At 39.9% G+C, this 14401-nt stretch overlaps 1 protein-coding gene across 1 annotated transcript in view; it reads left to right on the top strand.

Moving 5' to 3' along the window:
- MUC6 (mucin 6, oligomeric mucus/gel-forming) overlaps nucleotides 1-14401 on the top strand; it is an 81713-nt gene that overhangs the window by 11684 nt on the left and 55628 nt on the right. The window contains exons 10-25 of the mRNA XM_083459391.1: nucleotides 199-406; nucleotides 741-863; nucleotides 1536-1656; nucleotides 2163-2301; nucleotides 2917-3021; nucleotides 3429-3501; nucleotides 4452-4589; nucleotides 5168-5329; nucleotides 6383-6477; nucleotides 7781-7913; nucleotides 8499-8748; nucleotides 10362-10414; nucleotides 10509-10618; nucleotides 12199-12350; nucleotides 12630-12771; nucleotides 13166-13276. Of these exons, the coding sequence (XP_083315517.1) occupies nucleotides 199-406; nucleotides 741-863; nucleotides 1536-1656; nucleotides 2163-2301; nucleotides 2917-3021; nucleotides 3429-3501; nucleotides 4452-4589; nucleotides 5168-5329; nucleotides 6383-6477; nucleotides 7781-7913; nucleotides 8499-8748; nucleotides 10362-10414; nucleotides 10509-10618; nucleotides 12199-12350; nucleotides 12630-12771; nucleotides 13166-13276 (2115 nt within the window). The remainder of the gene's footprint in view (nucleotides 1-198; nucleotides 407-740; nucleotides 864-1535; nucleotides 1657-2162; nucleotides 2302-2916; nucleotides 3022-3428; nucleotides 3502-4451; nucleotides 4590-5167; nucleotides 5330-6382; nucleotides 6478-7780; nucleotides 7914-8498; nucleotides 8749-10361; nucleotides 10415-10508; nucleotides 10619-12198; nucleotides 12351-12629; nucleotides 12772-13165; nucleotides 13277-14401) is intronic.

Raw genomic sequence — 14401 nt, forward strand, 5'->3', positions numbered from 1 at the left:
GGCGCCTGTGGCTATCGGTTGCCAGTCCATAACTTATATGGTGATAAGGGGGAGACTACATTAACGATAGGCACACATTCTTACTCAATGCTTTTGGTAACAACAAGTTGTCAAAGCAATTCAGTCTGTGGTACAATCGCGCCCTGTCCCAAAATGCATTGCATTCATTGAAACTGCCTTTCTTTCTTTTTCCAATAGTCTAGGATCTGCAGCCAGCTTCTAGGACTCGTCTCTCAATCTTGCAACATCTCAAGGAAAGGGTTTGTTATCCGCTGCCAACTTGACATGCAAAACTGCCCTGATCCAGGGCAGAGGAACTGTACTTGTGCTACCCTTTCAGAGTACTCCAGGCAGTGTGCCATGTCCCATCAGGAAGTGTCTGATTGGAGGAGCACTGACCTCTGCTGTAAGTTATGAGGTTCTGGATCATGATTATACATGTCAGGTATTAACAACACATTGACCAAACTACCATAAACATCAGGTTCTGTATTCTGAAATAAAATGTGCACCGCTAGTAAATGCCTCATTATTTACATGTATTAAGACAGGGCTACCAATGAGGACAGGAAGAAAGTATGCTCCCCATCAGTGTTTCGCCTGCTCCTTATTGTTGTTGCTGCTCCTTGTTCCCCCTGTAGCTATTCTCCATTGCATTTTTTCTGCTTCTTGACAATTTGCTGTACTTCTTTCCTTCCCGTCTGTCCTAACTTCACTCTCTGAACCATTGTGTTTTGCAGCTTTGGGAAGATGTCCAGCTAACCAAGTCTACAAAGAGTGTGGTTCTCCCTGTCTCAAAACATGTTCCAATCCAGATTATAGCTGTTCCAGCTACTGTACATATGGCTGCTTCTGCCCAGAAGGTAAAAGGACATTGTGATGGATAGACCTTGGGTCAGCCTCCTGGAGACCCATAAGATAATCAGGGCTGGATGAAGTGTCATCCAATCAGAAGAGAATAGAGGGTTACAAGTTAGAACCTGACAGTTTAACTTTCAGGTAGGGCTGAGTTAGGGCTTCACTGTTAGATGGGGCTCAGAAATGACTTGTTTATGGATTGGCTAGGCATGACAACCCAGATTATTTCCCTAAGGAGAAGGTAAAGATGCTCGATGGAGCTGGGAGTGTTTTCCTGGCTTAGTAGAAAAAATAGTCATTCTAGGAGGAATCATCTTATTTAGGAACAGGTTTAAAGTGGAAATTATCTGTGATTCTGAAGCTAAACCAGGTTCTTTAAAAAGTATGTTTAGGAATATGTAACTTAAATTCAACTATGCCAAATGGCCAAATGACTGTGTATGCTGTGCACTTTATATCTAGTTAATTACCTATGGTTTTCGGTCTCTATCAGATTTATTGCTATGAAATTGGAACACAATTTGTCCATGATATAAAGAGTACCTAAGTGAATAGACCTGCCCCTGAATTTCCTCCAGAGGAAAAAAAAACACCTTGCAAAAGTTCCCAAGCTTTATGCTATATACATTCAGAAGCAATTAAAATGCTTGCCATTCATTTGCTTTCACCTTTGACAGGGACTGTTTTGGATGACATTTCAAAAAACCGAACATGTGTCCCGGTAGAACAGTGTCCATGCACACTGAATGGGGAAATGTATGCTCCTGGTGATGTTATGAAAGCAACATGTAGAACCTGGTGAGTACGGTGGTATTCTAATTAAAGAAGGATGGGTTGTGGTCATGAAGCTGGTTAGAATACCTGGCACTGATATGCTGAAACATACATTAAAAAAGACAGAGATAGATTTTTTTTTAAAATAGAGATTTTTGCACATAGATCAGGATATGACGTGCATTTTTGACTGTCTTTAGAAGTCCAACTTGGATTTTCATGTTTAAAGTCTATTGGTTTCAAATATTGTTTCACAAATGAAGAGAGATATAATAGGTTGTGTGCGCACTTTGCATTGAAAGCACCCCCCAATAATCCTGGGATCTGTAGTTTATTCCTCAGAGAGCTGCTGCTTCCAGCACCCTTAACAAACTACAGTTCTGAGGATCCTTAGGGGGTGGGGGAATGTGCTTTTACATGTATTGCACTTGCGCAGCTATTCTGACCTAAAACAAATAACCCAGAAAGTGATGATGAGCTTAGATCTGCTTTCCCAGTTAACAGCTGACATGTACTTTTCTTTTTACTAGTAAGTGTATGATGGGTCAGTGGAGCTGCACAGAACTGCCATGTCCAGGCAGATGTTCCTTGGAGGGAGGGTCATTTGTTACCACATTTGACTCTAGGCCATACCGTTTCCATGGAGTTTGCACCTACATTCTTATGAAGGTATTATACCTAATAAAGACCAGCATTATCAGATTTGTTTTTAAAAAATATTTTAAAAGTCACTGAATTTTCGTTTCTGAGAGCTTAATATTTTCCAGGGGTCAGCATTTACCTTATACTGTTCATAGAGGACTAGAAGGACCACAGTCATGCTATTAACCATAACTCTGTATTCCTCTGTTTTATGGCATGTGCAAACATTAAGTGAAACAAGAAGCATTACGGGGGCCTTCAAACAAGTGGGAGATGAACATTCTCCACTCTATTCATTGGGTAGAACAATCCTATGGGGGTGGGTGGGCAGAGGAGGTAGAATCCAGTGCAGTGGAAGCACCCAGCATATTCATTGCCTCCAAACCACCAGGCTCAAAATGTTTACAACTGCACAGTCACGGAAGTAGTCAGGGAGACACAAGTGGCAACAGCTCCATATTGAGTGTATGTTTGGTGGCATACCTGGATTTGCTGCAGCAAAATGAATAAAATGTCAATGAAAAGGAAACATTTGGTACAGTATGGAAACATTCAACAATCATTTTAAATGATGGATGTGAACATATTGAGTTTTCTCCCTTCTACAAACTTTGCATTATTTTGCTTTTCCTCTCCTTCTAGAGTCCCATGTTACCACACAATGGAACCCTGATGGCCGTGTATGAAAACTCTGGTTATTCCAGTTCAGAGACATCACTGACAGCCATCATTTATGTCTCAGGAAAAGTAAGTGTGCCTCTCATAGAAACGTTACTGCTGAGTGCATCCTATGAAAAAAAAATCAGAGCAGATACAGTCCAGCACAGAATGAGGTATGCCCAAGCCCCATTGATCTCAGCTGGATTTAAAGGATGTGCTTAAATTGTAGTCCAGATGTACAGATACGAGCATTTGAATGCGGAACAGAGTGAAAAGGTTAGATAAGTACCTAGATGCAATAGTCACAATCATTGTTCTCAGTTGCAAAAATTATGGTAGCAGTTAATTTCAGCGAATCCTCCAAAAATTAATTTATTTCATGTGGTTACACACATTCTATATCCGTCTTGATTCATGGAAAGATTGACCCAGAGTGGCATTTAACCCTTCACCCAGCTCTGTGTTTAGGATTCTGTGTTATCTTTTCCACGTAGGACAAAATTGTGATTTCCAAAAATGAAATTTTAATGGATGAGGACGAACTTAAGAGGCTACCTTATAAATCAGGTAAGATAAGAAAGAAGAAAATGGAAAATGTACCCAAAAAATAAGATTAAGATAAGATAAGATAAGATAAGAGATAAGATATGCGATGTAAAAGAGATATAAAAGATATAAGATATAAGATGATATAAGATATAAGATATAAGATATATAAGATATAAGATATAAGATATAAGATATAAGATATAAGATAGATATAAGATATAAGATATAAGATATAAGATATAAGATAAGATGATAAGATATAAGATAATTATTATTTATATCCCACCCATCTGACTGGGTTACCCCAGCCACTCTAGGCAGCTTACAGCATATCTAAAAACATAAAACACCAGGCATTAAAAACTTCCCTAAACAGGATTGACTTTAGATGTCTTCTAAAAGTCAGATAGTTGCTTATTTCCTTGACATCTGATGTGAGGGCATTTCACAGGGTGGGTGCCACTACCAAGAAGGCCCTCTGCCTGGTTCCCTGCAACCTCAATTCTTGCAGTGAGGGAACCAGCAGAAGGCCCTCGGAGGAGGACCTCAGTGTGCGGGCTGAACAATGGGGGTGGAGACGCTCCTTCAGATATACTGGGCTGAGGCCATTTAGGGCTTTAAAGGTCAGCACCAACACTTTGAATTATGCTCAGAAACGTAGTGGGAGCCAGTGAAGATCCAGATAAAGAGAATCCTCCCAACAATAGGTTCAATATTTTATATTATTTCTGTTTAAATATGTTGTTACCCACTCTATATTTGGGGTAGGTGAGCTGCAAATATAAATAAATAAGCAACCATTCCTCCTATCAAAATAACAATAAATGTAATATTTATATGATGCAAACTATTCAAATTGAATAGTAGAAACAAAGAAGTAAACGTATCAATATACTGTATGTAATATATTTAATAACTTAAATAGATAAAACAGAGTCAACATCTTTTCAATTATCTCATTTCTTTAGGAGACATCATCATCTTCAGACAGTCATCTACTCACATTCAAATGTATACAACCTTTGGGCTGGAGCTGGTAATTCAAGTTAGTCCAGTGTTTCAAGTTTATATTAAAGTTGGATTTCAGTTCAAAGACAATACCCGAGGTAAAGTACTTGGCTTCTGTTGAACTATTCCAGATCTGATGTGGAAATAGTTTGTGAGATGAGATCTAACATAGCCTGGGGACACCTTCAAATTGTGACCACTCCATACTAGATTATACTTGACCTCTGGGGGACAGTCATTCACCTGTCTACCACACTAGTAAGGTGTGGAGAAACACTATATCATTTTTAATTGTTTTTGATATTGTATTTTAAATTGCAATTCATTCTGGGACCTCATGGTGACCAGAGGGTAAGAAATCTTAATAATCATAATTATAGTAACACCTCTGCACTTGGGTGGAAACTAGTTCAGAGATTCAAGCAGACTGTTAAAAATGTTTTAGCTTCTACAATTCAATGCAGCTTTTTGGGCAAACCAGAACTTCTTTGCTCCAGGGCCTACAGACACTTTATGGAGAGGAAACCTGTGGCTTTCACATTGCTACCTATATTAGGCATATATAGTACAGGTATAATTCACAGGCCTGCCATAGAATTAACAAGAGACTTTTCAGTGTTACTGTAGAAAAATGCTCCTGGCTTTTCATTCTGCACATCTCTTTCCATGTCACTAGGGCTGTGTGGTAACTACAACGGAGAAACCACAGACGACTTCATGACCAGCATGGATATTATTGAAGGAACAGCTCCTCTCTTTGTGGATTCTTGGAGATCAGGAAATTGCCCCCCTGCCATAGAAAGAGATACAGATCCTTGTTCTATGAGTCAATTAAACAGTAAGTGACATGGTCTGCTTTTGTATGCACTCTCTTTTATTCTATTTATTTCAGCATTTTAAATATTAAATACATTCAAGGCCATGGCAGGATTCTGAAAATGAGCTGTAATTTTTTTTTCTTGTTTTCGTATATGAGGGACAGAGGGAGTAATTATGAACAGGAACCCCTGCAGTTTTTTGTTTTACCTGTTCACATCTCCCTGAGCTGCTTTGGAGATCAGAGAAGTGGTGCTCTGGGAAGGAGGCATTATCAACAAATGCAAAATGTGAAAGGGGAACATTAATGCTGCATCATTTAAAAAGTCACTGTGGGCTGTATCCTTGAGGGTGCCTCTCAGATTGACGAGCATGAAAGAGGCAGCCAAGAGCCATTTGTGTTAGTTTTAAAATGTACACATTCTATAATCATTGTCAAAGGAAGATGACAAATGAGATTCACTTTACTTCTTGAATGTCCATGAAAAGCATAACAAAATAACAGCATTTGTCACAAGTATTCAGGTCGGCCATAAAATTGTCTATTGGTATAAGGTAAATGTAAAGGGACCCATGACCATTAGGTCCAGTCGTGACCGACTCTGGGGTTGCGGTGCTCATCTCGCTTTACTGGCCGAGGGAGCCGGTGTACAGCTTCTGTGTCATGTGGCCAGCATGACTAAGCCGCTTCTGGCGAAACCAGAGCAGCGCACGGAAACGCCGTTTACCTTCCCGCCTATTTATCTACTTGCACTCTGACGTGCTTTCGAACTGCTAGGTTGGCAGGGGGCTATTGGTATAGCCACTGGCTATTATTCATAGAATCATAGAATTTTAGAGTTGGAAGGAATGTCAAGGGTCATCTAGTAGCCCAATGCCCTGCAATGCTGGAATCCTTTCTACAGCTGTTTCTGAATGAGCTCAAGCCACCAACCTTCTGGTTAACAGCCAGGCACACTGACCCACTGTACCACAGGACTTGTTTTATCTCCCCCCTTATTTGTACACATCTTTTAATATTAGCTTGGGAATAAGTGAACTTGCCTAATACCTTTGGTTGTATCTTTTTGTCTAGAAATGTGTGCCGAGACCCATTGCTCTGTTCTTATCAAGAAAGAAACAGTATTTGAGAAATGTCATTCTGTGGTGAATCCTGTTCCATTTTATAAGGTAGGGGTTTCTGTAAAATGTTCAGAAGACAGCAACTAGATGTTCAGATGTGAACTAGATGTGAAAATGCTTTTTTTTAAAAAAAAGTTTTGAAAAATACATTGAATTTGGCATAGCTCACTGTTGCCATCTAGTTACACATTTGCATACTGCACTTTACAGCACATTTAAAACGTTTATTTGCAGCTGTATAACTGAGTCCCAGGTAATTACAAAGTTTGTAAACATCAGAAAAAGTTGTATTTCCCTCCCACTGCCAAAATGACATCCAACTTCCAGCTGAAATCCTGTAACTTTTTATATCACAAATATTCTGGTTTTTGTTTGTCCCACTTTTGTTGTGCAGTAACCCTTCTGGACATAAATAATGTGGTAGCACCAGGGAAGCATTGCAGAACGAACTTATTACTTCCAAGAGGAACTTAGCCATGGCCAGGGTAGTATCATTTGACATATCTCCAAGGAGGTACTTAAGATAGATGGTTTTGGATTTTCCAATTATGTTTACCAATAGAGGTTTAATTAACTGATCCTGGGCTTGTTTGAACGGCTCACAGTGTAGTAGGATAAGCTTCATAGAGTCGACACCCTGAGAACATGAGCAGAGTAATTTCTGATAGGGTATGCCAGACAGTCTGCCATTTAGTACTTTTGATGGAAATACATTTAGTCTGGCTTTGGTGAATAATTGGCAATAGTTAGGTACAGACAGATTCATGAAATATGATGGTCACTGAAAATCATGGCCATAGTAGATTCCAGATGCAAACATTCAACAGATTACATAAGTTCAAGAGCGAAGATAACTGTATGAAATATCCCATAACCTCTGCCTCAGGATTTAAAGGCAATATCGTAGCCCAAAAAGACGGTGAAAGACCAATAGAGAAGGCTTTTAATAAGAAATAGAAACCTACATGCTCTGCATAAGATATAGTGACTGCCATGGAATCCTTTCCCTGTATTTCTGTTTTATTTTGCTTTTGAAAATGCTTTTGTGGGTCTTTGGACCAAAATAAAGAATGTAAATATCTAAACTAAAACAGAATAAATCCACCACAAACGTTGCAGAACACATGCACAATGGAACACCAGTCTGGAGGGACTTTAACTGCCCCCTCAGGATAGGGCTGTGTGAAAGAGCTGACCCAGATCACCAAAGATAGCACTTTTATATAATCTCAGTTGCAATACTTTTCAATACAATCAAGTGATGTACACGCACTGACAAACCATTTCATGATCTACAGTCAGCAGTTCTGATTGCTTATTAACAAAACATAGCCTGCCTCTTTGTTTTCAGAGATGTATATACCAAGCCTGCAACTATGAGGAAACCTTTCCCTATATTTGCTCCGCTCTGGGATCATACGCCCGTGTGTGTGCTTCAATGGGACTGTTTCTTGGGAACTGGCGGAGTACAGTAGACAACTGCAGTAAGTAGTCTCCAACTGATACTTATAGGGATTTGAGATCTAGCCCCAGCAAACTAGAGCTGGCTGCAGCCCTGCCTTAAACCCTGCTCCATGATAAATGGCAGGACTATTTTTTAAATGATTACATTTAGATAACTGAGAGCCCGTGCACACAAATGATCCTGCATATAACATACATCCTTACTTACTGCGCTTAGGGAAGGAAGCATTCACTTAGGAACCTTGTGTCTGACCTAACCCATATAATAGATATAGTCCCCACTCATAAAACAAGAAACAGGGACATTTAATTCCATATGCTTAAAGTCAAGCATGCAGGTGCTCTACTCTAACGAACTGTGAAATTTCCCCTCTTAAGCATGTTTTGTTGTCCTCTGAGAACTTTCTGCAGACCTTCTAGCTACTGCACCATCAGCAGTCTAACTAGTAAAAGAGGAGTAAGATTTTGTCTCTCCCAGAGACTTCCGACTTGCTTCACTGAACTGCCAACTGTTCCCTGCATGAGACAGAAGTATGAAGGGGAAAGAATATCTCACCAGCTGAAAGCAAAAACCTAATTGTATTATACTTTTTTTCTACTGACAGCCATTTCTTGTACTGGAAATCAGACATTCAGCTACAACACTCAAGCCTGTGACCGGACATGCCTGTCCCTCTCCCATCGAGGCCTAGAGTGCCACCCCACTGACATCCCTATTGACGGCTGCAATTGTCCAAAAGGCACCTATCTCAATCACAAAAATGAGTGCGTCCGTAAATCCCAGTGCCCTTGCTACTTGAAAGACAGGAAGTTCATTCATGCTGATCAGTCGACCATAATTGGTGGAATTACCTGGTAAGCATGGGCTACAGCAAATGAGGATTTTGCATTGGCTCTGTTAGCACATTGGTGTTTCCTCAAATGCATGGTCTTACAGGAAAAGTAAACACTGGCAATGGTGGTGGTGGGGCGGTATTTCAGAAATAATATGGTTGCAGTGTTGTTTGTGTATGTCAAACACCCTGAAAGGAATTAAAAGTATTAAAGGGCATTATAAAAGTATGGCAAGTGGGCGCGGGAGGCAAAATCTCTTCAACAAATAGCATTATAGGGGAGTGAGGCAACATAAATTAAACAGACACCTAATGTTTATGGAGTTGAGAAAGGAACCCTCGATATCCTGTTGAAAATAAAACAAATTTCATCAAAGATATTTCTGAGCTTTAAGAGAAAAAGGAAATGTAAAATAACTAAAATCCACTTAATTATGTCCCATTCTTGCCCCATTTTGAAGAGGTATGTTGTAGGCATAGGCCTACATATCTGAAATATGAAAAGAACAACGAAGTCCAAGGGTATAGTCTTTGATCTCTGGTCTAAAGGTACATGGCAGAACTACCTTGCTGAATCTAAGTCGGGCTAGGCCTCTTTAGTGTCTTTATGGGAGACTGCACCCTCAAGTTCCATCATGGTGGGTTATAAATGTAATGAATAAAATAATACTGCTATTAGCATCGGAGGTATTTGGAGCACACTTGTGGAACCAATTAAGGAGGTAGACCGAAATATCTTACCTCTTACCTTTTATTAACCCTTTACTGATCCCCATCCACTCCATTGCCATCTTTGTTATTTCCATCTAACTGTCATTGTCATTTACAGATAGGTAGCCGTGTTGGTCTGCCATAGTCAAAATAAAAAAATTCCTTCCAGTAGCACATTAAAGACCAACTAAGTTAGTTCTTGGTATGAGCTTTCGTGTGCATGCACACTTCTTCAGATACACTGAAACAGAAGTTGCCAGACCCTTCTATATAGTGAGAAGGTGGGGAGGGGTATTACTCAGAAGGGTGGTGGGAATGAGAGATTGGCAGATAGCTGAGATGAGCCTGTTGACGACTCTTAACGACTGTAATAGGTCTTACAGGGAAAGGCAAGGGGTGAGAAGGTGAGAAATGGCTTAGTCATGTATAATGAGATAAGAATCCAATGTCTTTGTTCAGACCAGGTCTCTCCATGGTTTTAAGTTTGGTAATGAGTTGCAATTCAGCAGCTTCTCTTTCCAGTCTATTTATGAAATTCCTTTGTAGTAAAACAGCTACTTTGAGATCTTGTATAGAATGTCCTGGGAGATTGAAGTGTTCTCCTACTGGTTTCTCTGTCATTGTCATGTCACTTCTACATTCTGTATAGCATTTACCATATAACTGATGTTTTATTTACTTGCTTGCTTACTTAAGTTTTATCCTGCTTCTTCCCAAGGATTTGGGCCAGATAACAATTGTTAATAATAAATCAATAATAGCCAGTATTAAATCTGTTTTATTCCACATCTGTTGAACTCCTAATTACTGAATGCCAGCCCAAAGAGAAAACCTGATAAGCTCTTTTGGAAGGTATTCCAGCTCAGACATACTTGATCTCATACATTCCCTTAGTGTATTCTAATGTTCATTTTTCTATTCTAGCTATTGCATTAATGGGAATCTGAGTTGTACTGGCAAACCTGCTGACCCTGCAGGTATGGATCTCTTTACCCTTTCTTTTGAAAAGCACATGCTTTCCAAATGTTGCAGAAACATCATTTCACAAGCATCTTATTTCCTTTTTCCTAGAAAACTGCAAGCCTCCCAAAAAATATATTTCATGCTCAGCACCTTCAGAAAGCAAATATGGAGCTGCCTGTGCACCAACCTGCCAAATGCTGGCTACTGGAATTGCATGTGTAAGTTCAATACTTTTGCTACCATCATTATTATTATTTATTGAATTTATATACCACCCTATACCAAGAGGTCTTAGGGCGGTTCACAGAATAAAATCAAAATTAAAATATATATATAATCATTGTGATTATCATCAGCATGCAATAATTTGTAGTACTTAATTTGCCAAATGTTCTCATTCTTTGCTATGAAATTAAAACCATGTACAGTGGTGCTCCACAAGACGAATGCCTCGCAAGATGGAAAACTCGCTAGACGAAAGAGTTTTCCATTTTGGAGGTGCTTCGCAAAATGAATTTCCTATGGGCTTGCTTCGCAAGACGACAATGTCTTGCGAGTTCCTGCTGGTTTTTTCCCTTTCCCCCCCTTTTTCTAAGCCGCTAAGCCACTTATCAGCTGATCCGATCAGCAGATAAGCCGCTAAAAGCCACTAAAAGCCGCTAATAGCGCTAATCCGCTAATCCTTCAATGGGCTTGCTTCGCAAGACGAAAAAACCGCTAGACGAAGAGAATCACAGAACGGATTCTTTTCGTCTTGCGAGGCACCACTGTATTGAAACACTCATAGTGTAACAAAACTAACACAGAGCAGTGAAAACAGTGTATAACCGATTTTTTTGTATGAGATAATAGGCATAAATAGAAAAAAATAGCAGGAATTTCACAACTACCTTTATGCTATTCCGGGAGGCAGGGAGACATCACTCCAGGCTTAGTGCTGGTTTGAATTCCAGCCTCCACAATCTGGTGGCTCCTTAAGGGTTATTACAATGATGTTTCCAGAAGTGTGGGAGACCAGAATTTCCCCTCAGTTGATAACTTGAATTGGTGTTGGGGCTGTGCAATCTCTCACTTTGGGGACTGCAAGCTTCTCACCATAAGTAAGGAAGATGGGAAGAACTTTCCCACCTCCTTTCGGGCACACACTGCAGTAGAAGCTCAGTGAGTGACCTGGAACCTGACGGCCACCATAGTCCACCTGTAGAACTCAAATATGGGCAGGCAAATTCTGGCTCAGGCTCTTAGAATGCAACCCCATACCTACTGATCTCGGAGTAAGTGCCATTAAATTCAATCAGACATACGCCTGAGTGGGCATACATATGATTGCACTGTTGACCTCATTAGGCCAGCTCCCAATATGTACCTCGCTTTTAGACTTAGCTGTTATCCTTCACAATATCTGTATAATACAAATCACAACTTTATCCTAAATACTTTATATACATGTAGATTTCCTTTAAATGTTCTCCCAGTCATATGGCAATGACTTAGAAAACACCAGGTCTGAGCACACAATTTTGTTCTCATCTTTCTATTCTCACCCCATCACTCACATACTTATTTATGGTTGCCAAATAACAGCATTGAGCAGGAGAACCTGGTGCCCTCCAGAGTTTGCTGGGCTACGGATCCTATCCTAGTTGACTCAAGGCTATGCTTGCTGGTGCTGTTGGGAGATGGGTGTCCAGCAACATCCGAAAGGCCACAGGCTAAGAGCAACCTTATAGTTGGCTGGTGTTGGGCTGGACTTTGCATATCTCAAAGTCTGAGTTTGAGATTGGCTGATGTTTTCCAGGTCCCCAGCAAGTGTGAATCAGGCTGTGTTTGTGCTGCTGGACTATATGAAAAGCTAGATGGTACATGTGTGCCACCTGATGAGTGTCCCTGTGAATATGGTGGCATCTCATATGCAAAAGGAGAGGAGATTCACACTGAATGCAAGTCCTGGTAAGATTTTTTTGCTTTTATCCCTTTGGCTATACCATGCAATATGCCATTCAAATGATAGTTAATGAGCTTAGAAAACATCACATCTGAGCCTCCACGTAATTCTATTACATATATTGCTTGTGCCAGCTGCCCTGAAACATAGCTAAACTGAATATGGGACTCTGAGAAATCTAAGGTAACATCACATGAAGGCATCAAGGAATAATGCTTACCCAATATTGTGCTACCTTTATTTGCATTTGAAGGCTTTATGACAAGTTTCTCGTTCCTCATCAGCACCTGCACAAGAGGAAAATGGAAATGCATCCAAAATTCCAGATGCTCTTCAACATGCAGTCTCTATGGGGAAGGCCATATCACCACGTTTGATGGACAACGTTTTGTGTTTGATGGCAACTGTGAATACATACTAGCTATGGTAATATCACTTTGACTGCACTTACATGCCATGATGCTAATGATCAGTATAAGCATATTTGAATCAATATGGCACTTCAAATCAAGGCTTGCAGTTCAAAGAGTGTCTTAAGGTAGAACAAAATTGGTCTCAAATATTTTACAACTATAATCTTAAAAATAGGAAGTAGATCAACTCATATGGCCTTTGTTCCCTAAATTCAGCTTCAAGATTTGAAGTGCAACCAGATCTTCTCTGCAAAAAGTAGATCAGAATCTACTGGTAGATCTCTGGGTAGTTTTCAGCAAGGGTTTCTGATTCTGGGTTATCCAACAATTCTGCCCATGCTCTGCATTTTAAATCCTCACATACATTTTGCTATCTCATGGTTATCTAATTGTACTTCTCTACCTAGGACGGTTGTGGCATGGGTGGCTCTCCCCATCATTTCAAAATAGTGACTGAAAATGTTGTCTGTGGAAATACCGGGATCACATGTTCCAGAGCAATCAAGATCCACCTTGGGGTAAGGATGAAATGTTGTTCTTATGTGATATTTACTCATCTATACCACACTGGAAATAATTTCCTAACATCCTCCAAGGAAACTGATAGATCACTCTTGTCATCCCAGCACTCTGCCATCCTCTAGTATCAAGGCACTATAAACTAACATACAGCTGTTGGGCCTGAGATTCAAATTTTCCAGTCTGAAGAAGCAGGGCCTGGCCAACTCTATCATTAGGCAGAGTGTGGCAGCCACCTAAGGCAGCAAATTTTGGTTGCTTTGGGGTGTAATATACAACCATGTTCCATCTCCAGAATTAAAGTAAAATTCAACTGCCAATGCAGCTACCTGGGAGGGCAGGGATACATTTTGTCTTTTGTTTCAGACGGCAAAATATATTGGGCCAGCCCTGTGTACACTTAAGTTATGGAGACACTAACTGGATACTTCATTATAGGTGGGATTTTATCCTATGTGTATTAAACTATAGATTGCAAAGACTCAGAGAGAACTGTCTTATAACAGAATCATTCTAGTTTTATACTCATTCCCTATGTGTAATAGGGAATTGTGGGTAAATTCCTCAAAGGCAGATATGACCATTCACCTTGTACACTGCTTGTACTTGTGGACTGCTTGGCGTATCTTTTGGGGGAAGAGGTTTATAATTTTTCTAAATAAATAAAAGTTTACAAACTCTTTCCACTAAAAACATTAAATATTTTTGCAAGATAATATCATTTCAGTTAAGGGCGTGACTAGGTTGGGCTTTGGAGAAGAGAGAAGAGGGATAGATTGTTATACAGCAGGTGTTCACTAGGATCTCCTCCCACCATGTTGGTAAATTTTATACTGTGAACCACCCTGAGATCTACATATGGAGGGTGGTATGCAAATTAAAAAAGAATAAATTAATAATAATAATATTGTGAACTGTTCGCTCTTTTGTAGCCAAAGGCTAAACCGAAGGGGGTGAGGAATGGAGATGTTTAATGAGTCTTGGGTGATTACCTTTCTAAAGGAAGAGCAGCAAAGTTGTAGACAGCACCCTAGAAGTGTCTGTGTACTGTATTACAGTCTTGAATTGTTTGCAAGTCTCTTTTGTTAAAAAAAGATTGATTAGGCTCCTCCCATAGAGCTGCT

Source organism: Podarcis liolepis, assembly GCF_965112155.1.
Source record: "Podarcis liolepis genome assembly, chromosome: 1".
Taxonomy (NCBI): Eukaryota; Metazoa; Chordata; class Lepidosauria; order Squamata; family Lacertidae; genus Podarcis; species Podarcis liolepis.